Here is a 25,537-nt window from a genome sequence, read left to right as displayed (position 1 = left end):
ACTACGAAAGTTTCATAAAAATAAGTTGACCAGAGAGCTTATGGGAATATACTCACCAGCTTTCATGAGTTGCCTCAGTGCGGACTACTTAGAAAACATAAACGTGCCCAAGCATCTACTGTATATATCCACTTTACTTATATAATTTTGCATCACCAAAACGAAGCCTTTTGGCTTTTTATTTTAGTGAAAACTTTTATGCACTGAACTTTTGGCTGTTTAGTAAATACTTTTACGCACCGACAGACAATTCGCTTAGGAAATATACACCTCTCTGACATTTCAAGTTCCTTAGTATTGAACAAGAGTTTTTGCTCTCTTAAGGTTTTTGCCTGGTCTCTGAGGGGAACCAACCAGTTCAAAACAGCTGTCAGGCCAGTGAAACCTTCTCAAAATGAACTAATAGAAAGAGAATATATAGATGCTTGGATGGCATTTATGTTTTCTAAGCAGTCCATGCTAAGGCAACTCTTGAATGCTGGTGAGTACATTTGGCTTTGAAATAATGCTGGATCTAATAACCACTTAACTTATATAATTTTGCATCGCCAAACTAAAACTTTTTTGGCTCTTTTTTTTAGTGAATCTTGCGATGCTTTCTGCACCCACCTAACTCAAGCACGAGTCACTGTAAATATTTGCCATTTGGGAGACAGCCATCTAAAAACTGAATATAAATTCATAATACGTGTATTCATTATTTGAAATTTTGAATTAATATAAATTGTATTAATATATATATATACAGTGTTTGATTTGGGAGAGACAGAGAGGTCACTTCATGTTTCTAACATAATGTATAAACTATTAATAGTTTGTTCCTTAACAGTTTCAACAGTAATTGTGTTAGCTCTATCTAATGTTACACCAGGGAAAATATTAGGCTTCATAAACTTATCTTCACTGAATCTATGTTTTTAATTTATAAAACTTACTTTGATAAAGTTACAACATGTAACATGAATCTAAAGACACTCTGCTAAATTGAGAACATTAATATTTATAAAAGCTGCAATATATAATAGTGCAGGGATCCAGTGAAACAAGCTTGTGTCACACTAAAGTGTTACATCCTTCTCTCATTCCAATTATTTATCTGATTTGTAGATTCACAAGATGTCTCCAATTGCAACTGATCTGCAATAGAATTGCATCTCTATTTCTATCTAATACACTAGGGCATACACTTATAACAGCTTGATATCCTCTAGTGGTATATGCAACATGCTTTTGCAATTTGAGAAAATTTCAATTTCATTTATTTATATATATATTTTTTTTAACCTGGAAAAATTAACTTACATATATGAAAAATACAGATATGTCTAATCAAAATATTTGTTATCTAAATATCACATTCTTCCATAACATGAACTTAGCAGATATCGTGTATCACAATATTTTTACTGTTTGTAAAAATCTATAACAACAAGCAGGTGATGACAACTACTTGTAGTTGAATCACAGATTCAAAAGTTGCATAATATAGCAAAAATCACTGACAATGATCCTTAACAATTTTCAACACATTACTAAATATGCTGTTCTTACTTTGAATTCCTAAAGCTTAATAGAGCATCCAAACATCACAATAGTGACTAGATGAAGAAAATCTATGCACTTTAAGGTAGTATAACATAAGAATAATGATTAAAAAGATACCAAAGATAAGTGAAATGTATATTCTGATCTATATTATGATAATCATCTCATATGGAGGCAGCAGCAGTTTTTCATCCAGCGTACAGGCAAATCAGCCATTAGAGCACATGCAATTTACAGACAAAGTCCTTGGACACGTCGCATAATAATAATAATAAAAATGAATAACAGACAAATTCACTAACATCAAGAATAATACATCATTTAAATGATGCATTATTCTTTTGTCCACTTATGTATCAATTTTTGAATATATTTGCAACTAAACAGATGATGGGTCTGAGAAAAATAGTACTATCAATTTAACTTCATAAGTGATATGATTTTTTTAAACATCAAAAATGAAATATGCCTAGTTTTTTAACTTTGCTTTGTTATTAATAAAATAACATGCCAAATAAAATTGCACTTTGTTCATGGATTCCAACATGATTCAAGATATTCTCTTTCTCTCTTTTTTTTTTGTTTTAATCCCTCATGTATAACACAAAAATTATTTATTTTCTAGCTTTTAATAAAATGCACATTATCTAACACTAAATTGAGGCTACTTCATGTGCTAATGTGTTGTAAATTGGCTCCTGTAAAATAGGAGATCTTTTTTCATTTGCTGGGGATGAAGAAATATATTACCAAATTACCGTGATGGATACTAAATGTGCAACTATTATGGGTGACTTAAATTATCTGAATACTAATTGGATAGAAGAGAAATTGCATGACAAGAATAAAGGAGAATTTATTCAGCTGTTGTGAGACAACTTTCTCAAGCATCATGTGAAAGAAGGAACTCAAGGTCAAAGATTGTTAGATTTAATCATAGCATCAGACGGGGTCATAGTTAAGAATGTGAATGTTTTGACACCAGTTGGTGACAGTGATCATGCCATACTTTCCAGGGAAGCAGCTGATGTTCTAATTAGGTTTCATCAAGTTTCAGGCTGAACTACGAAGCTGGCAATTATGACAATCTCAGGAGAATACTATCTTTAGTCCAACAGTATCAGTACTGAATGGGAAGCTTTGAAAATATGCTTAAATGATAGAAGTTTCTGAATATGTCCCTAGAGTTTGAAAAACAAACAGAATGGGAGCAAAATGGATGTGCAATTTTATTAAGCAAGAGATCCATAAAAGAAGATGTGGAAGGAAGATTGTGAGAAGAATTATAAAATATATAAAGCTGAGGTCAGAAAATATACGTGTACAGAGAGCTAGGTTGGAGCATGAAAAGGAACTGGTGTTTCTTTTGTGTGCACAGATTTAATTCTAGATCTGTTAAATAACCTGAATAAGAATTTGGCAATATGGATAGATGTGATTATCAGCAGGTATGCTAAAGAAATGTTCAAAAAAATTGGCCAGACCCTCGACAGGTTTGTATAATTTGAGTCTTAGTTCAGAAAAGAACCCACAGAAATGGAAAAAAATGTATGGTAATCCCATTGCACACGGTTGGTACAATGACTGATATGTATAACTAGTCATCTATCAGTGTTTCTGAAGAGACTGTGAAGATTTTAGAGATGTTAGTAAGAACTCACATATAGAAATGGGTAGACAAAGAAGCTATACTTTGCATGGAACAACATGGGTTCACTAAAGGGAAGTCATGTCTGAGCAATTTGTTCATATCTTATAATAATGTTATGGCTGAGTTGGATAAAGGTATAGATACACTATGATACTGTTGGGCTTTGCTAAGGCATTTGATAGGATACCACATAAAAGGCTGATCCATAAACCAGAGAATATGAGATTGGAATGTAATCGAATGGCTTGGATAACTGGGTGGCTGAAGGACAGATAGCAGAAAGTGGTATAAGGGGAATGTGAATCTGACAGATTTAAGGTGACCAGTAGTATGACCCATGGATTATTGTTTAATCTATATATCAATGATATTGGAAAGCACCTGATGGGAGATCTTCAACTGTTTGCTGATGACGCAAAGTTAGGCAGAGCAATTCAGAGATGCTACCAATATACAGGATTTACAGGGTGATTTGAATACGCTGTAAGCGTGAGCAAATGATAATGCCTTAATTCAATGTCAGTAAGTGTAAAGTTATGCACTTTCATACGATGAGATATCCAATGGCATATTATATTGGTAGAATTATGCTTAGAGTAACTGACAGGGTTAGAGATCTTGGATTTCTGGTGGACAGGAATTTGAAGTCTAAAGGTCACATAGCAAAAATTGCTAATACAACAGAGAGAATAATTGCAATGTTGAAACGAATGTTGACATGTACAGATATGGAAGTTATTTTGCCGCTTTACAAGGCACTGATATGACCTCAATTAGACTACTGTGCACAGATTTAGTCTCCTAGTTTTGGAGGGGATAAAGAAGCTGTGAAAAGGGTGCAAAGAATAGTTACAAAAATAATATCAGCATTATGGAATGTAGATTATGAGGGTAGATTGAGAGATGTGGGCTGTATACACTGGAAGACAGGAGAAAGAGGTGCAATATGAGAGAGGTCTAAACTTTTGAGAGCATGATAGAATATTGGTCAATAAAATTTTTCACTGTATGGAAAATGAAAAGAGAACAAGGGGCATTCATGGAAGTTTAGTTTGTGTTGTTAAGAAATGAGTGACAACTAGATTTTCCTCTCGCAAAACTGTGAGTGAGTAGAAGAGTTTGCCTGTTGAAGTAGATAGTGTATCTAGTGTGAATGAGTCTAAGACAGGGGTTGGCAACCTTTTCAGACTCGCGATCCACATTCAACTTTTATTTTTAATAATCGGGCCTCAAGCGTTTAATTGAGAGAAAATAGTGAGTGAAAAATACTTCATTTATCAATTTGTAATATATCAATCTTAAAAAACACAGAAATATTTTAAGTACTAGATATGAAACAAGAATGAAAATGAAACTTATTGAAAACTTATTATCAAGTAAAAACAAAATAATATAGTTTATGCATCACAATGTGTGTCTCCTTGCTTAAGGTGACTTTTGTGACTTATTTCTCTTAGCAAATTCGAATCGAAGCATGCAAATGTTCATCAGTCAGTCGAGAAGTAAAAATTTACTTTTTTAACACATGGCAGAAAATGCTTATTTGCAAATGTATGCTTCCAAATGCGACCATCATCTTCTTTGCGAAACGGAATAATCCTTCAAATTTTTTGCTAAGCATCGATAAAATGTTTAAACATTTTCTAACAAAAATGAGTTCTTCAATGTTTCATTCTGTTCCAAAACTTCCATCTCTAGTTGGTTTGATACGTCATCAATGTCGACATTAAAAGGGTTCAAAAATAATCGCATTTCGATGCTATTTTTATGAAAATCCACAAATCTTGTTGAAAATTCCGTTTGTAAATCTTCAATGATACCAACAAAAGTTTCCTTTTGTCTTTGCTATCCAATTGTAGATGCAGATTTGCAAATATATAATGATGTAGATTTTCTTCCATCATATGTTTCATCAACAGACATAGTTTGCCCTTCAAAAACTTTTATGTCAGAAAACAGTTCGACTAGTAATTTACCTTGGCCCCACAGGTTCACATTAAATTCATTAAGGTATGTTGTAATATCTACCAATAAATGCAAAACACATAATCCATTTTTTATCTGATAGTTGTGAGCAGTATTTTCATGTTCTCTCATGACAATATCTATTTCTTCATGTAAATTAAAAATTGATTTTAGCACAGCATCTCTACTTAACCATCTAACAGCTGAGTAGTAGATAACGTCCTAACAGTCCAATTCTATTTCTATCAAGAATTCTTGAAATTGGCGGTGCAGACCGTTGCGTCGGACGTAATTTAATGTAATTGAAAGACCATAACGTCTTTCAATGATAGAAATAGAATACCCCCATTTTCAATAAAGAAGTACTTGCTCTTCCATTTAACATTAAACCTTCTTCCTACATCTGCAATTTTCCGTTTTGTGAACCCATTTTTGAAATTATTTTTAAGAAATATATATCCTCTGAAAATAATAGTTGATATTATTGAATTATATTAAAAGACAGACCAGGAACACGACTGCAAAAGTGCGCCAAAATCTCGGTTGTCGTTGGATGAAGTCACCTTTGTTATCCCCACTCATGATGACTCACACAGTGAGTCATCATGACTAACTCGTGCCAAAGGTATCAAATTATTTTCAATTTATTATTCATATTATAAAATGCATTATTTAAATAATTCAACACACAGGCCATACGTCATGTAAGTATGGTCAACCTATTATGGGCTGCCAAAAATGCATGTTCAGGCCGCATGCAGCCTGTGGGCTGCCATTTGCTGACCCCTGGTCTAAGAGAAGGTTTGCCAGCTAGTGTGGGTGATATATGGCCTAACATGAGTCCTAGACTCCCTGGAGGCCTAATAATAATCATAATAACAATATATATCTACTATCCAAGAAATAAGAACACAGATGAGAGAAAACAACTTACCCATTCAATATAAATATTTTTCTTTTTTTCATCTAGCTTCTCTTTACAAGATCCTAGTGATTGTGATACCTTGTCCATTACACAAGAAATCCATTCCTGGGTGACTCCACCTCTTTCTGGTAATGGCTTAAAAAAAGTAATATTACATCAAAATGATGTAATGTTACAATTTTATTTAACAAAGCATTTAAATAGTCAAAGATCTACCAACAAAAATAAGGGAAACTCATGATGATTATATCTAAGAAAGGTTGTTGATTTGTTTATAGCATTAGAGTATGTTATTATAAATAAAATGCTAATATATGTACATATTTGATGAGTAAAGGTAGATAGTTTTACTTCTAGCTTATAAGATATATTATATTTGACAAGAAATTATGACTTGGTACTGGGGAAAACGACATTCAGTAAACAGCCTTGATATACAAATAGACTATTCATGAAGATAGTTCCTGCAAAACTCTGTATACTTATGCTTGGGTCTTCATCATCATCAAATTCCTGATATATACCCTCAAAGGGTGTACAGGATATGATAGAACTATGAAAAATGTACACAAATTTTCATTACTAACTTCCTATCTACAATTTTCATCATGCCTGGAAAATTTCATATGATCACTTCTAGTAAATACCATCAAATGGAGGTATGTTAACATCTGAGATCCACCATGCGAATTCAGTTACTGAATGAAAACAGTACTACATGCATTCTACAGCTGCCCACTTATCCTGTGTATTTGGAACAGATTCTGTAATGTTTTGGACTTTCATTACTTTCAACAGAACATTTTTTTTCTTCTTTTTGCATAATACTCCTCACCTATCAGCAATGGGAAGATTATTTTGATTTTTATAAATAAAATATCATTTATGGAAAGTTAGGGAAAAAAACATGGCTTTGAAATACAATAGGATATACATAATATGGTAAACAAATGCTTTACAATATTGCATTATGGATATTTTATTGTTCTGTTCTGACAATTTTTATGTTTAGGAAGAATTCTGAACGGTAGTGAATTTTTGGACAGGTAGTATAGACCACCACATTACACAATATATTCACCAAGGAGAGAGAGAGAGAAAATTCTGTCTATTTTTATTATGAAGGTTTTTCACATTGATCCATCCTGTTACTTCATGTCTCATCATTAACTGTAGGCATGAATGAAGGGCAATCCCAGGCAGAGAAGGCTAACTCAAGGCAGTTCACTTAGATAAGACTAAACATCTGGGTACCAGTCATTTCTGGATTTTAGTTTCAACTAGTCTTTTGGTAGTTGTTCCTTTGGCTACATGATAGTATAAAGGAGCTGAAGCCATTTCTCTCTCTCTCCCCTACTATCTATCCATCATTACTTTTTCCTAATTATTATTATTATCATGCAACCTCATAATAGGAGGTCTCACTTTCACATGCACAGTCATCACCTAGACTTAAATACATTAACTGTCTCTACACTCATCACACTTTCAGGCAATGCATTTCAATCACCCACCATTCATCCATACAAAAAATCTACTCCTCCTTCCCTCCTTATACAGCTTCCAGAGATGGCCTCTTGTTTTCCCTGTCTCCAGACATTCTATGAAAAAGCATTTCCTGTAACTTGTGAGTTTGTAATCATTCTGTTGTTTTTTCTAACTTTGGTTTTCCAAAATAGAGAAATAAATATTTTATTTGAATACATTTTTTTTTTTTTTTGTTGTATTAAAATAATTAAGTGATAAATAAATTTTTAAATACCCAAATTAAGTTTTTAGTTGTGTATTTTTTTTTTAGTTGTTTATTTGTGCGTGATCAGATATCAGGTTGGGGAAACATGATCTATATAAGAGAGTAGATCAGCGAATAACTTTTCATAGAAAAGTAGCTCACGTAGTAAAAAAGGTTGAACACCACTGACCTAGGATGAAAATGAAAAACATATAAATGTAAAAATTGCAAAATATTTAAAAATAACAGGTGTAATTAACTCTATATTTAAACCAAACCTAGTTCAAAAACAAACCAGGCTAAAAGTATACAATACATTAGTTAGCCTTACCGGTCTTAATGTATGGAAGTGAAATCTGGACAATAAAACAAAAAGACAAACAAAGATTAACAACAGCAGAAATGAAGTTTATGAGAAAAACTGCAAAGTATACCCTATTTGATCACAAAAGAAACAAAGAAATCATGAAAGAATTAAACCAAGAACCAGTAATAGAAAAAATTAAAAAATATAAACATAAATGGATGGAACACATTCAAAGAATGAAAACAGAAAGATTACCAAAACAAGCCTTAAAGTACAAGCCATTAGGAAAAAGAAAACCAGGACGTCCTCTTAAACGATGACTTCTAAGGCCCAGAACAGGCCATGCTAGGCCTAAATCCTTGATATGCATGATGATTTAATGGCAGTACAATTGCACAGATAAATACAACTGCATGTTGTACCAAATGTATGAAATCATCAGAAAAAGCAAGCACAATCTCCACAATTAACAATGCAGTTGTATAATCACTATCAAGAGAATGTGAAGTTGAATTCACTGGCAATAATAATAATAAGCAACTGGATAATAATAATAAGCAATTCAGAACATAATGTTTAGAAATTGAATGAAAATTTAAGTGAATGGTATGGATAGGCCTCCTTTTGCAGATTATGAATTGGTGATGAATAGACAATTGGCTGCTGATTACCAATTTAAGCTACATAACAGGCATGCACAAATAGATGAAAAGAAGGTTTTGGTTAAGATGACAAAGAAAGGAAGCATCTATTCTGGTACACCGCTGCCCTAGTGTTCATCACCAGTTCAAGTCACATCACAAGCATGCCAGCCTGGTTGGCTCAGTGGTTAGCATATTCACTCTCCAATCAAGAGGTTATTGCTGGTTTGAATCCCACTGTGGGCATCAATGTTTTTGATTGTCTTTAGGTGAGAGATGAATTTCATCACCGTGCAAGACCAATGATTCAATTATGAGAGGCCTGAAGTAGCTTGAAAAAGTCTCATGTTTGGTCTCTAGAGCAGGGTTTCCAGACTATGTATAAAATAAATAAAAATACAAAAAAAAATAAATAAAATAAAATAAAAAAAAAAATCCTTAGTCCACCCATGGCACAAACATACCATAGGTTTGTGCTTAACCTTCTGTGGGTGGAAGCCACATAAAAAAAAAAAAAGCACACACAGATGAAAGGAAGATTTTCTTGTTAAGATGATAGATACACTGCTACTCTGTAGGAACTTAACAGCCAAATACCACACAAAAGGAAGACTTTCATTTGTTCAAAGAAAATGGAAACTTGGCTACTATGAATTATAGCTGAAGTAACTAAGGTTATGAAGCCAGTGTACCATGTCTGTTGATAAAATTATTATAGAGTAATGGAATAACACTTACATCAGAAAAAATATTTTCATTGTTTAAGTTAAGGGATATTACATCCCATATCGTTTCTTAGCCGAATAAGAAACTCAAAGAGTTTCATGCCGAATATAGTAGAAACTATATAAAGTTCGGCGATTCCAAGCGTAAGCAAATACCTGGATACTGCAGCAACTGCCCCTTAAGGTAGTGCAAGCTGAGGCAACTCATGTCAAAGGTGGAGCAAGCTCCGATCACTATTCTTGATATTTACCCATAATGTGAACTTAGCTCCTAGGAGCTGTATTACTGTTCTACATTATGAGAGAAGGTCACTACCCAGACCGGTTTCAACCTTTATTGAGGTCTCATCAGTGAGTAGGTAGACCCAGTTAATATCAAATTTGTAGCGAACAGAACTTACAACCCTTCTATGAGTATTGCCGAGAGGTGTCCTAATAAATTATTAGATATTATGAAGAGCCAAAGGCTTCAATTCGGCGACATATGACTTGTTTAAGTTAAGGGATATTACATCCCATATCGTTTCTTAGCCGAATAAGGATTGTTTTTATTATATTATTTATTATATTATATTTTATTATATTTTTATTATTTATAGAATTTTCAGCAAGGTTTCTTAGCAATTGTTAATACAGCATATAAGAGATAAAAACAATAAGAACACAAATTGCAAACATGTCATAACATATGCTGTCAACTGCAGGAGGATAACATCTACGACTATTAGAATTCAAATGAAGTGGAAAAGATCAATGTAGAAGGCTAATCAAAAATATTGAGCGGTGGCATGTATACTTAGGAGATAACCATGGTATACATCATCTGAATAAATAAACTATATACAGAAATGGTTAGTGAAATTATGCAAGTATAAAAAAAAAGGAGAAAAATATAAGGTAGACTAAGAGACAGCTGGTAAGGAACAAGAGAGTGTATCAAGAGCACTTAGCAAAAAATCAGATAAAAAAAAAAATTCGTTTTTTTTTAAAAAATAATATTGATTTTTATTGATCTCTCAAATATTTACATATGTACAATAATCATCTTGAGTATAAAGTTCGCCACTGAAGTGCTGCGTAGGTAGTTCATTTTCTACAATGATTAGATTTTTTTAAAAATTAATCTTTTTATGAATCTTATTGGTGATTTTTTAAATTTAATTAAATTAGTAATCAAGGAATTTTATTTTCACAAAATGATTAGTATATTATTATTATTTTTTCCAGTTGGTACATTATTACTGTTAATATTTCTTTATCTGAAACATAATTAGAATACTGATAAACATGAAAATTAGGACATACAATTATAAAGAGACAAAGTGGGAAATAACATCATACACATGTTGTCTATCATGTTATAGCACACTTTGATATATAATAACTTTACATAATGCTAACAGCAAAGTATGATCTAAAGGTATAAAACAATATACAGGGTGTTCGGGATAAATTTGACATATTTATAATTAATTATATTTTTCCGTAAGTTACATGTATTAACACACACTTCTCTTCATTTAAAAGTTTGGACCCTTCTTCATTCATATACAAGATGTCAGAAAGGATGGATAGCTGGAACCCACCTGAATCATGGAAGAGAATAACTTGTATCATGATGATTCGTGGCCGCCATCAAAATAAGGATATTACGACTGCTGCCCAATGCTCCCTGAATACAGTAAAAACAATCAGGCATGAACTAGAGACTTGCAATGGTGACTACGAGGATGTAGCAAGAAGAAAGATCCCTAGCAGACGATCTGATTGCGTTCGTACAGCAGAATTCCTCGCAAATCTGCAGGAACAGGTGTTGAAGAACCCTGGCATTGGAATTCAGGCTTTGTTCGTGGAGTTGCTAACTGTAGTCAAGCCCTGGATAACAAGGGTAGCCAATGGTAGGCCGTATGTATGGCAGCAGGATTCGGCCCCTTGCCACACCTCTGGGAAAAGTCAAAAATGGTTTTCTGAAAATTTCTACGACTTCACCAGTCCAAATGTTTGGCCTCCAAACTCCCCAGACCTTAACCCCATGGTTTATTTTGTATGGGGCGCAGTTGAAAAAGACACCAATCGCACTTCCAGTAATACAAAAGCCCAGTTAATGGATAAAATTAAAACAGTTTTTGCGGCCCTTCCCAGGGAGACTGTAGCATCAGCTTGTTCGAGGTTCCGAAGCAGAATTGAAGCTGTGATCGATGCTAATGGTGGTTATTTTGAGTAAATCTTGTTGATAGTATTGTAATTAACTCTGCCTGTAATGTTTTTTTGTCAATTCATTAAATTTAATAGATACAAAGAAGATTTTCTTTTTCCTTACGAAACTGTCAAATTTATCCCGAACACCCTGTATATAACATGCATTATATATTACATAATTTTTTAATGTGTGTGTGCATTCATAAGTTATTGCATAAAATAAAAAATATTTGTTAAATAAGGTTAACAATATTAGTAGTAAGTGAAGAGCTGATAAAGCAGTGTAATCCCATTAACTTTGAAACAGGAATTAGTTTTTCTGAAGTGAGTGGGATTAATTTAATTATAGTGGTTTCTATGTTTTATATGGTACGGATGTCACCTTTTGCTGTACTAAATGTGTTGATATAACTTCGAATTCTGCAGTCCAGGTTTTAATGTTGGAGAACTCTTTAGATATTTTAGATTGTATGGCAGGTTGCTGAGCAGTATGGGTATGAGATCATGTCAGAGCTGCACCATATTAATTGTTATAATGCCTAGTCATATAGAGGATCATAGTCAGTAGTTGTGCTGTGCAATATAAGTCTCTATTGCAAAGGTGTTACTGAAATAATTTAGATTATTTCAATTTGTTTGGTTATTGACTGGTTGTGCACTGGGCCTGCAAAGCACAGCTGAAACAATTTTTTGGTGTATCCCCCCCCCCCCCCAATATTTGATAGGTGATTGTTTGCTGTGTTTGCAAAGAACTGCTATATTATACCTGAGTACTGTTCCACAAAGTATATTATATATGAGTTTCTTTTTCTTTTTTTTTTGCTTGGAAGAATTTTGAAGCAATGGCAGAGAGCTTGCAATGTATGCATCAATGTGTTTGGCTCATTTAATGTGGCTATCTATGTGATATACAGTGTGTATTATTATAGGTGTAATTTGGAACAGTGGTAGCTGCAAGTTAGATAATAGAAACATATGTAATAAACATAATATTATTTTAAAATAATAGTTTCAAACATGTAAAGGAAACTAGAATTTATTAAATATTCCTATATATTTCTCTCAATGTAAGATGTGTATCATAAGAGAAAAAACTGAAGAAATGGCTAAAACGTTTAAAATATGAAGACAAGAATGAGTCATACAGCATATATGTGCTACCATGTCTCAGTCGCAGCTCAGCAAGGAGGAAATGGAAACACTACTAAAGAGCAAGGAAAAGGGTATAGTTATGCATTAAAATTTAAATATATATATATTCTTCTTCATCTTTGCAGTCATTTTTTGTCCACTGCTGGATGAAGGCCTCCTTCAGTTCTTTCCACCTTTCTTGGCAATGGTTGACCAATTTTCCCCAAAAAATTTCACAATTCATCACTCCACCTTCTTTTAGGACATCCTCAGCCTTGTTTCCCTTCTTTTATAATCCAGTTCGTTAGTATGGTGGTCCATCGCTCATCTTCTCTTCTGAAGAGATGTCTGTGATATGAGTCTGATTTCTTATCCAGGTGTTTTGCTTCTTATCTTTTAATGTGATGCCTAGCATCAACCTCTCCATTTTTCTTTGAGTTGTTGCTAGTTTATTTGCCAGTGCTTTTGTTAGAGACCAAGTTTCACAACCATATGTGATGACTGGAAGTATACACTGGTTAAATGTCTTCCTTTTTAAACAGAGTGGGACATCGTTTTGAAAAATGCTTTTCAATTTTCTGAATGCACTCCAGGCAAGTTGAACTCTTCTATTTATTTCCTTTTGGAGTTCACAGTTTAGATCAACAAGATGACTTAAGTATGTATATGAAGAGACTCTTTCCAAGAAATTGTTTTCTATTATTATGTTTTTTGATGTTATAAAATGATTAAACATCATTTTAGTTTTTTCTCTGTTTATTTTTAGACCAACTTTTCTGCTTTCATGATATAAGTCTTCTATCATTATATTAAGGTCTTCTGGAGTGTTTGCAAAAATTATGATATTATCTGCTCTTAGGTGTTAAGTTTCTGTTATTAATTTTTATACCAAGGTTTGTCCAGTTTATATTATCAAATATTTCTTGAAGGACTGCTGCAAAGATTTTGGTGATAGAGTCTCCTTGTCGGACACCTTTTTCAATTGATATTTTATTGCTACTCGCATGAAGTTGGATAGTTGCTGTTGCAGTGTGGCATATTTCCCGGAGGAGGTCCATATATTCTCCAGGAATTCCCTGATTCTGGAGTGCTTTGATTATTGCATTAGTTTTGATGGAATCAAATGCTTTTTCATAATTGATAAAGGCTAAACAGAGAGGCAATTGGTTTTCTTCTGCTTTTTCTATTATTTGTTTTACTGCATGAATATGATCAATTGTGCTAAAGCCTTTATGGAATCCTGGTTGATTTGAGTCTGGAAGAGGGGGTTAACCTGTTTGTTATTACTTTTGTGAGCATTCTGTACAGATACAGATTAGAGAGAATACTAATTGGTCTATAGTTCTTTACTTCTTCTTTGTCTCCTTTTTTAAATAACAGTATCAGAGTAGTATTTTTCCAGTTTTCTGGTATCTTCCCCTCTTCTAGGCATAAATTTAATTAAGTTTGTAACATGGTGAATTATGCTGTTTCCTCCTAATTTAATTAATTTTATGTGAATTAGGTCTTCATCAAGACATTTTCCATTTGTTTTAATGCTTGTTTTATTTCATTTGAAGTGAATGGGGAGGATGAATTCCATATGTGATGGGAAAAGACTTATTTATATCTGATTTATCTACTGAAGGATCATTATAGAGTTCTTTATAAATTCGTCTAGCCTGCTTAGGATTTGTTCTTGGTTCCTTATTGTAGTTCCATTCTTATATTTTATTGCAGTCAGTTATATGACTTTTGCCAACTGATAAATGTTTTCTTAGTATTTTCACATTTTTATTGTTTTCAATTGTTTCTTTTATTTTTGTAGTGTTATAAGATCTTATTTCATTTCTCATCTTTTTTCCTTATTGTTTTACATAGTTCTGCATATTCTATTTTAGAAATTGTAAGGTTTCCTCTGAAAGTTTATTGTCATTTTGTTGCTTTTGAATTCGTTGGCTGCTGAGATTATTACTTCTGTTAGGTTTTTGCTTATTTTATTTATGTCTCCTTCAAATATATTTATCAAGTCTAGTTTCTGATTGAGTTTTTTTTTCGTGATCCTTCTTGTTTTCAATAGGCTTTAAGTCAAAACTTCTTGATTTTTATATATATATACACAAAAGTTACAATTATAAACAATTAATGGCAATTATTTCCCAAAACTTACAGATAGGCATACAGTCTATTTGATTATGATTATGGTAGTGCCAAAGAGCTTCACACAATACAAGAAATTGACAATCAAATTTAAATTTATTGTAGCACAACATTCTTCTGGGATCAGAAGGTTCAAGCCTTACTTCCCATGCTATTAACACTAAACACAGTTTATATGAATCAAACAAAGATGTTGCACTACAACAGGTTTAAATTTGATCATCTATTTTAATCATCATTTGGGAAGAAATTTCCATGAATTACTTTATTTTTTTTTGTTTTTTAATTACATAACTATACCTGCTTCGGTGGAACTTCAACAGTTTTTCCTCCTACTCATTCAGCTATAAATGAGACATATAGAAGTCAGACCATATTTTAAATGTTGTAGGCAATTCAGCTTTCTCCATGAATGATGCTCATGTTATATTGAGCAAAATATATAGGGGTATTAATAAATTCTGTTTTCTCTACATGTGTAAGACTGTTATTTTAAAATTATATAGTAATAACTGCTATTGTTAAAGCAGTGGCATGTGTGAGTGTATATAGTCAATGGTACAGGGTGGATGGTGCTTGGGTTCTTTATAGTTATCATTTACATTTAGTGTTCTTTAGATTACTACACTGAAATGTGGCAGAAGTAGGCAGTTATTTCATTTCACTTGAGTGGATAGAGCAGTGTTAATGTTTGTGTTGACTTTTAGTAATCTATACTGATGTATTTGATTTTGTGCAGCCAAGTAGTAAATGTTATTTATGTATATGTTGAACAGAGTTAGTGATAATATTGTTCCCTGAGGGTCTCCATGGTGTATATATACTCTGGCTTATCATTCGTGCCTATCTTTGTCACTTGTGTTCTATATGAAAGATAATTTCTAAACCATGTACATAGTGTACCTCTAATTCCAAATGAGTATAATCTGAACAGAAGTATTTCATGGCCAATGTATGAAAAGCTCTGGTTAGGTCAAGAAGCATAAGGACAGCGAATTTGTTTTTATCGAACACTTTGCTTAGAGTTTCAGTAATGTTGTCTAGTATAACATGATTGTGTTTTTTCATTTTCTGGAAAGCATATTGCTTTTGGGAGATTACGTATTTCTTTAAGTAGTTCTGTAGTCTTGTGTGTGTATTACTTTTTCAAGAAGTTAAGAAATGACTGGTTAGCTGTAAATCTGTAGTTCTGAATGTCATATTTACAAATGGGGGAGGACATGTGAAATTATTGCAGTTTTTAGTTGTTTGGAATGGAACTGCTGAACTGCTGTTGAATATTATGCTCTTAAGTTTCAGAAGTAGTACAGGATTGAGTTGTTCAAAATGTGTGTTAATTCTTGGATATTTGGTTCCAGACAAGAGAGCATCTAGTGTTCCAGTTTATTCAAAGCTCTCTCCAATTTGTTCCAATCTCTGTAGATGCTCTCTAGATAAGGAAGCATCTACTGTTCCAATTTGGATACAGGTGGAAAATCAAGTATTTTTTAGTAATATCTGCTATTTAAAGTGCAGCAACAACAGCCATGGGAAAGGTGCATATCTTGCTAATTATTGTTATTTGACACCTCCAGGAAGTCCAAAGACTCATCGAGGGAGAGTGTGCTAACAGCATTGAACAACTGATCCACTTCCAACTACTAACCATGCTCAAACTTGCTTAACTTTTGCTTGAGCCATTAGTAGTAGAGGCTCTACCAATCGACCAATATACTTACTAGTAGTATCCATCATTAAGCGATAGCTATTTCAGTGCTGCACATCAGGTTAGGTTAGGTCAGCATAGTAACTATCATGCTTTTACATTTAGGAAAATTATGGAGACAACTACAGTGTTTGAGTAAAAAATTTAGTTTAATATAAACCAAAATCTACATTCGACGTTTTGACCTTTATATCAAGGTCATCTTCTGGAGCATATATACTATATACAGAGAAACAAGCTGCATTACAATCTACATGGTTTGTTAAAGTTACTGACCAAACGTTACAACAATTATTGGCCTGACATCTGGTGAAAAAAAAAAAAACTTACCACATAAACACTAGAGTCCTATTATAAATATTATTTATTGGTTGTAAAATTACATTGGGAGCAACAACAAGTCTATATATATATATGTATATTAACACCATGATTATACATATAAATTTCAACCAGTTGGTATGGAATGGTTGCCTGAAGGTTGCCTAGAGTCCTGAAGTATGCTGGATACTAAATATTAAGTAGGCTGAATATGTGCCATCCAGATTCTTGGAATTTTCATGCCACCATTATTGTTGATATTTGGGTGGTTTATCAGAATTTCGCAGGCTGCCTTAAATTTTCTTTCATACCAGCTTTTTGTATGGTGTAAAGAGCAGGTACTTTTCCAGTCGATTTGATGTAAGGTGTTGAGAGTGTCATCTGAGAGGCTTGCTTCACCAAAATGGTTATATTTAATGTGTCTTATGTTCTTTCTTATGTATAGGGATTGTATGTCCTGTTTCACCAATTTATGGTAAGTTAGAGGTGCAGTGGATGCAATACACTTCAGGATGTGCCAATGGGAGGAGAGGATCCTTAGAGAAGTTGAATATGTTTTTAAGTTTTGTAGGTGGTTTAAAGGTGGCATTGAGATTATAATGGTGTAGGATTCTGTTGATTTTTTCTGATAACCCTTTAATGTATGGAATGGCTATGGTTTTATTATAATCTAGATTCTTTTTTGATGATGTTTTATGCAGTACTTTATTAATAGTATTTTTATTATAGCCATTATTTATAAATGTGTCGCTGATGATTTTTAGTTCCTGTTTCAGAGCTTGCTGGTTAGAGCAAATTGTTATAACTCTGTTTTTAAAGGTGCTAATGATTCCATATTTTTGTTATGGGTGGTGATATGAATTAGCATGCATGTAAGTTACAGGTGCAAAGGCTATATAAATGAAGAATCAAGCATACCACAACTGGCCCAAATCAAGAACCCCATTGTTAAATTGTGAATGAAACTATGTTGTGTAATTTATTTTTTTTCATTCACATTTAACATTGCTTATTATGTATTAATCATAATTTGTATAAAGATTACTTATTGTTCCTTAATTAAAGATTACTATTTAAATATTTATTCTAAACTTAACCTACTATTAATTTATTAAATAATAATATGTGTAGAAATTTATGATAACTAAAATATATATGTAAAGTAATGAAAAGTGTATTATAAATAATTGTATACGTAATGAAAGAGCTGATTAAGTAGCTCAAATATTCTGTTTATTCTTATTTGTGAAAATTAATGTTATGTAATCACTTATGTAAGAGTAGAGCGTTGTATTACATTAGCGAAATGTTTACGTTCATGCATTGTCATGGAGACGCATGAAATAAACAAGCACGAGTCGAAGAGTGCGTGACCTTGGAACCAGAAAGGAGAAAGGGGAGGTAATAAGAATTTTATAGAAAGAAAAGAAAAGAGTTTTGCGGAGCCTGAAGGAAGGTACGATACAAGCAAAGAAGTGAAAGAAAGATTATAAATTCTTTAGGGCAGAAATTCAAGAGCATAGTATTTAGAAGTGAGCAAAAAACGCAGTGAATCTTATACTCAGCTGCAAGTGAAATCAGCTGTGGTTATAGAGGAAAATTGATGTCGTAATCGGATAAATAAAGAACTGGACATTCAATGGGAAATTCTGATTAGTTCCAGTTAAGCTTGAATTACGTCTTAATTCTGTGTTGCCCTGAGAAGAATATAATGAACTTAACTTGTTGTAGAAAAGTAAACAAGGAAGGATATCAGTACCTTATTGCTGTTTTTTTTTGAGTAGTGAAGCGCAATTAACAGTAGTTCAGTTAAATCGTTGGAGAATTTTTATTAATGTGTTCCGCTAACGTAAATAAGTTAATTCATAAGTGTGCTCACAATTAATTGATGTATTGAAGATTGTATCTCGTAAGAGTAGTCATACTTGTTTGTTTATTCTAACATTAACATATCTTCGAAGTTCAAAGTCCGAAATAAGATTGCTTGGAATATTGTCTACCTTGATTAGTGCTTCCTGTGAAATTAAACATTAAGTACAGCTGATAGATATGTGGAGACTGATTCAATAAGAAGTTTCGTTTTATTAACTTGAGTTAAGAAAGCTTGTGATTTTGAAGCTGTGAATTGTATGTGAAAGTTTAGAACATTGAATTGGCATGAGTGACTTAACAAGATGTATTAAGTTGATTGTATTGTTTCATTTTAAAGCAGTATTCTTGTATTTGTTATATATATCATATATTAAATGTTTATTTTTGTTAATCTAAATATTGTGTTTGCCTGAATTCCCTTTTATTGCACCGTTCATAAATATTCGAATCTTGCAGGAACCCCAAGTGGAATAGTAAATAATTCGGCCTAAATATATGAGGAGACTGCTAACTTAATTAAGAATTGATCCTACTATTTTATAGACTAATCTAAAAATAGGGTGGCGCAGTATAATTATAAATTTCCCTACTTTTGGATCTGTGATCAATTTGCAATTAGTTGTTATATTGATAAGAGTGACTTGAACCAAGATGGCGAATTTAGAACATAACATGAAAATAGAACGTCACGACACCATCCTCATTCAATACCTACACTGAAGCCTGTAACAAATGCAAGAAAATTATCAATACTTCCAAAACAGAATTTGAATGGACCAAAAGCAGGAAGCTTGCAGCCTGTCGAAACGGCAGCTTTGCCTTTTGGTCTCTTGCCAAGGCAACTGGCCGTAACTTTTGCCCTACACTATTTCCACTTCTATCATACCCAGATGGCTCAATTGCAACATCAAAAAACTAATCTCCTGGCATCACACTTTGCTTCCAATGCACACATAACTGACAATGGCAAATGCCCTCCAGTCATTCCAACTGCCCATCATACAATGCTCCCTGTATCCTTTTGCCAAAAAGACATCACAAACCTGCTGTCTAAATTAGACACTAAAAAGTCTCCTGGCCCAGACGGAATTCCTCCAATTATCCTGAAGGTCTGTGCATCTGAACTGACTCCTATCCTATGCCACCTGTACACACTCCACTGGTATATATCCTAAAACCTGGAAACTGGCCTATTTTCAACCCATTCCTAAAAAGGGTGACAAATCACTGCCATCTAACCACCGCCCCATCTCAATCACCTCAGTCCTATCAAAAGTAATGGAGAAAATCATCAACTCTCAACTCCTAATTTACCTTGAAAGTACCCAGCTATTAAGCGACTACCAGTATAGATTCCGCCAAAGCCATTCAACAGGAGATTTATTCTCATACATCACTCATCACTGGACAAACGCTATGGAAAAATTTGGTGAATCTCAAGTAGTTGCACTCGATATCTCCAAAGCCTTTGACCGAGTCTGGCACAAAGGCTTACTAAACAAACTCCCATCATTTGGACTGCCTCAGGACTTCTGCAGATGGACTGCCAGCTTCCTGCCTGGATGCATACTATGTGTGATGGTAGACGGCTCCCTATCCTCTCACCATCCAACTAATGCCGGGGTCACTCAAGGTTCAGTTTTCTCACCGACCCTCTTCCTTCTATATATCAATGACCTACTTCAGTTGACCTCTAACCATTACACAGATGACAGCACATTACATTCCTCCCTTTCATCTACAAACCCTACTCTACACAACTCACTTCAACCCACAGAACATCAACCACTGCTGCCCTTAATTCCGACCTCCAAGCCATCTTTTTTTCGACTGACCGCCAATGGGGCTCAACCTTGTCAACTTCAACGCTAGTAAAACCCAGTTCTGTCTTATTTCTCACAAAAAAGAACCATTTCCCTCCAGCATTGTTTTCGATGACACTCGAATTTACAGGCAAGACAAAATTTCTCTTCTCGGAATTACCTTGACATCAATCCTCTCCAGGCATAAACACATCACAACCATTGCATCCTCAGATTCTAAAAAACTAGGTTTTCTCTTTCACTCAAGATGTTACTTCACCCCCTAAGCAGCCGTTAACACTATACAAGTCACAAATCTACCCAGCTCTTGAATACTGCTCTCACATCTGGAGTGGGGATCCAAAAAGCACCCTCAAAATGCTTGACTCAATACAGAGGAGAGCAATTAGACTAATAAATGACCCATCCCTCACCAACTTGCTCCCCTCACTTTCACATAGACGCTTGGTCTCTGCAATCTGTATATTCTATAAATACTTTCACAGGAAATGTTCATCTGAAACAGCATCAATAATTCTCCCATCATGTACTAAACCCATTGGAACACGTACAGCTGCCGCCCAACATCTTTTTACAGTACTCCTCGAAACCCACAGAACAAGTTTCTTTTCCTCCTCATTCATCCCTGCTACTGCAGTACTGTGGAACAGTCTTCCCCCTGGCATATTTCCAAAGGAATACAATATGCAGGCATTTAAATCAAATGTAAACAAGCTTCTCCTTTCACAACCCATCACCCATATACGGTACTAATGTACTATAGGTTGACCAGCCAACCTCTTGTATGTGGGCCCAATATTAAAGAAAAAAAAAATGTATTTGCCATGTGTGTATAACAAAAATACTATTAGTGCAGCTTGCTTCAGAAGATGACCTTGATATAAAGGTCGAAATGTTGAATGTAGATTTTGGTTTATATTAAACTAAAGTATTTACTCAAACACGGTAGTTGTCTCCATAATTTTCCAAAATGTATTCAGATCACCGTGTAAGCCTAAAAGAAAGGATCCTCATCATCCATGGAAATGATACTCACTAGCGTTGCAATTAGTATGGTAAGTATCTCCCTCTTGATCAATCGGCGGGCCTTTTTAAAGAGATGCAGAGACAGTAACCTTACTCCTAACTACATCAAGCTGAAAAATAAATTTACGTCATATAAAGAACTTAGTATATATGACCGCACAGAGAAAGCAATACTTAGAGAGCAATTCCAAACAGCCCGCAAAAACCTAGCAATAATTCAAAATCAGGTTTCAAAAGTGCAATCCGAACTATAGAGTTATATAAATCCAAATATTCTACAAGTACTTGAAAAAATTACTAACAATTCGGCTAAATATATCCTAGAAAATAATAAAGAAAAACTCAAGGCAAATTTCACATTTTGAAATAATGGCGAAATATGGCTGCCAATCATACGAATCCAACCAATCAGGAGATCTCCTCTGTGGTAAACAGCTCCAACAGTGAACAACAAACAAGGGAGACAAGGAGCGACCAACCACCTGCAAGCACCATGTGATGAACTTATCAAGCCACACCTTAAATAGCGACCAACTTGCGCTCGATAAAGGCGTTACCTAACTACACAATAGCACCTAAAAAGGTCTTTAAATAAGATTTTATTTACCACATAGAAAGAGGCATTAGGTCCCTACCCGATAATATAGCCGATAAAATACGATTAGAAACCAGCAATGTTCTGAACAATAAGAAAACCATACATAACAATCTTACAAAAACGGAACTATCAGCAATCAAGCCATTGAAAGCTAATCAAGACATAATTATAACGAAATCGGATAAAGGCAATGCCACTGTCATCCTTGACAGGTCACATAACACTTTATAAACAAAATTAAAAACATAACACTCGACAAAGATGACGTATTAGTCAGTTTCGATGTTTCTGCCCTTTTCACAAATGTCCCAATCAATGACACAATTCTTCTCCTACGGACAAATTTCCACCCAACATGATGGCCCTCTTTGTCCACGTACTACATTTCGGTTACTTCGTGTGGCAAAATAAATTTTACCTACAAAAAGAAGATACAGTCATGGGCTCACCACTACCCCCCCCCCCCAATTGCTAACTTCTATATGGAATCTTTTGAGTAAAGTGCTCTTGGATTCCTTCACTCTAAAACCTACAGTGTGGCTTAGATACGTTGACAATGCGTTCGTTATCTGGCCACATGGGTGACAAATGCTAAACATATTTCTTAGCCACCGCCACCTGAACAAACAACATGAACGCATACAATTCACTATTAAAATTGAAAATCAGAACTCGCTCCCATTTCCAGATACACTGGTCACACATCTTCCTTCAGACAGCCTATCATTCACGGTCTACTGCAAACCGACACACATTGGCCAATACACACACACGCAAATTCATACCATCACCCATCACAAAAATATGGAGTTATTAACACCTTTAAAAACAGAGTTATAACAATTTGCTCTAACCAGCAAGCTCTGAAACAGGAACTAAAAATCATCAGCAACACATTTATAAATAATGGCTATAACAAAAATACTATTAATAAAGTACTGCATAAAACATCATCAAAAAAAGAATCTAGATTACAATAAAACTATAGCCATCCCATACATTAAAGGGTTATCAGAAAAAATCAACAGAATCCTACACCATTATAATCTCAATGCCACCTTTAAACCACCTACAAAACTTAAAAACATATTCAGCTTCTCTAAGGATCCTCTCCTCCCATTGGCACATCCTGAAATGTATTGCATCCACTGCACCTGTAACTTACCATGTATTGGTGAAACAGGACGTACAATCCCTATATGTAAGAAAGAACACATAAGACACATTAAATATAATCATTTTGGTGAAGCAAGCCTCTCAGATCACACTCTCAACACCTTACATCAAATCGATTGGAAAAGTACCTGCTCTTTACACCACACAAACAATAGATAATATTAATAATAGGACTCTAGCGCTGATGTAAGTTTTTTTTTTTTCACCAGATGTCAGGCCAATAATTGTTGTAACGGTTGGTCGGTAACTTTAATAAACGATGTAGATTGTAGTTCAGCTTGTTTCTCTGTATGTAGTATATATATTCTCCAGAAGATGACCTTGATATAAAGGCCGAAACGTCGAATGTAGATTTTGGTTTATATTAAACTAAAGTTTTTATTCAAACATGGTAGTTGTCTCCATAATTTTCCAAAATGTATTGGGATCACCATGTAAGCCTAAAAGAAAGGATAACTATCATACTCCTTCAACTTCAATATGAACCTCCTGCTGACCACTTAACAGAAATCAAGTATGAAGGGCATCAAGACAGTCAAGGTTGCTAATGCACACAATATAACCTGAAATATGTGCAGTGATCCAACATATGATGAAGGGGAAAAGGCTATATGACTAGTACTCTAGGATATCAGAAGCCACATGGTAGGCAAAAGGATTAATCAAATGCACAGAATGGCACTGTCCACAGTGCTGAGAAAACATGAAAAGCAAAAAACAATCCCCTAGCAAAATCAGTGAAATGTAGCAAGGTAAGCAAGTCTCTTCCTGAACTAACAGAAAGCAAGATTTCACCACTGCTGATCATTTAGATGTGTTCAAATACATATGAAAGAACTATTTAATTCCTATAAAGGACAAATCAACAAAATCTTGAGTATCAATATTACCTATGATAGAATAATGAAGGTGCAGAAGAAGTGCTTCAAACAGTGTTTGACAAAATTGAACTTGTGCAGTAATGGAAGTACAGCAAAACCTTAAGTGCAAGAAGGAAGATCTGCAAAAAAAAAAAGTAAATATTCTTTTTTTTGCAAATGAAACATGTACTGCAGAAAGAAATGAAAAAAAAAAAAAAAAAAAAAAAAAAAAGAACTGCAAATTGATGCATACCAGAAGAAAGGATAGAAGCTTAAATTCTGTAATACAACTGACTGGCACAACAATCAGTGTACTATTCACAAACTACAAACATCCTCTTTAAATAAGGACCACAGAGAAACAGACCATCACCATCAACTATCATATGTTTTGTGATCCCTGTTTTACAAACATCTGGAGAGATCACATCCTAGCAGAAAGCAAGCAAGCAAAGCTAAAATTAATCCTGAATAACATGCAACCTCCTCGCCCAACTTCAGTAACACATTACTGGACTCCATACTTCCAAAAATTAATTATCAATACAAGAAAACAAAAACAGAAAAAACTAAGTTTCTGTGGACTAGGGGCTCACAGGTATTTATGATAAAGAATGAAAATACTCTCAATTTACGAAATTTTATGCAAATCTGAACTCCTTTCCCCTTTAAGAGAGAGAGAGAGAGAGAGAGAAGTTTAAAACCATTTCTAAGTCCAACAAGATGGCTATTGTAAATCTAGGCAAATATATTCAGATGGAAAATATTAATCCTAATGTTTTTAAATCGTTAAACAGGTGGTAGGACAGATGCATACAAATTCAGAACTTAACACCTTACACATTAATATAACAAGCACAAAGAAATACTAGCTTACATTAATATTTATATTACAATAATAGTAATATTAAATACTGATGTAATAACTTTGACTGAAATTTTGAAAAGTTGCAGAGAAGAGTATGCACACAACAATAACAATTATCAGTCCAATATCCTATACAGACAAAAGAGGAGGCCAGCATTATGGTATTTATCAAGGGAAAAGTAAAGTATGATCAAAACCTTAGCCTCTTTCCAAACATGTGAAAACACTATTTTTGAAAATCATGACTGACAGACACAGATGCACAATAAACACAATATACAAGGCATGTTAAAAAAACAAAACAAAACTGAACTTTTGCTATAGACTT

General features: G+C 33.9%; 1 protein-coding gene across 1 annotated transcript in view; it reads right to left on the bottom strand.

Annotated features, from left to right (window-relative positions):
- The window catches only part of nonC (serine/threonine-protein kinase Smg1), a 1,124,353-nt gene that overhangs the window by 127,887 nt on the left and 970,929 nt on the right, over window positions 1-25,537 (bottom strand). Inside the window, exon 66 of the mRNA XM_090398044.1 lies at window positions 6,096-6,221. Coding sequence (XP_090254170.1) covers window positions 6,096-6,221 — 126 coding nt within the window. The remainder of the gene's footprint in view (window positions 1-6,095; window positions 6,222-25,537) is intronic.

Source organism: Typopeltis vanoorti, chromosome 9, assembly GCF_054136105.1.
Source record: "Typopeltis vanoorti isolate ZY-2024b chromosome 9, IOZ_Tvanoo_1.0, whole genome shotgun sequence".
Lineage (NCBI taxonomy): Eukaryota > Metazoa > Arthropoda > Arachnida > Uropygi > Thelyphonidae > Typopeltis > Typopeltis vanoorti.
This window is presented reverse-complemented; position numbering and strand designations above follow the sequence as displayed.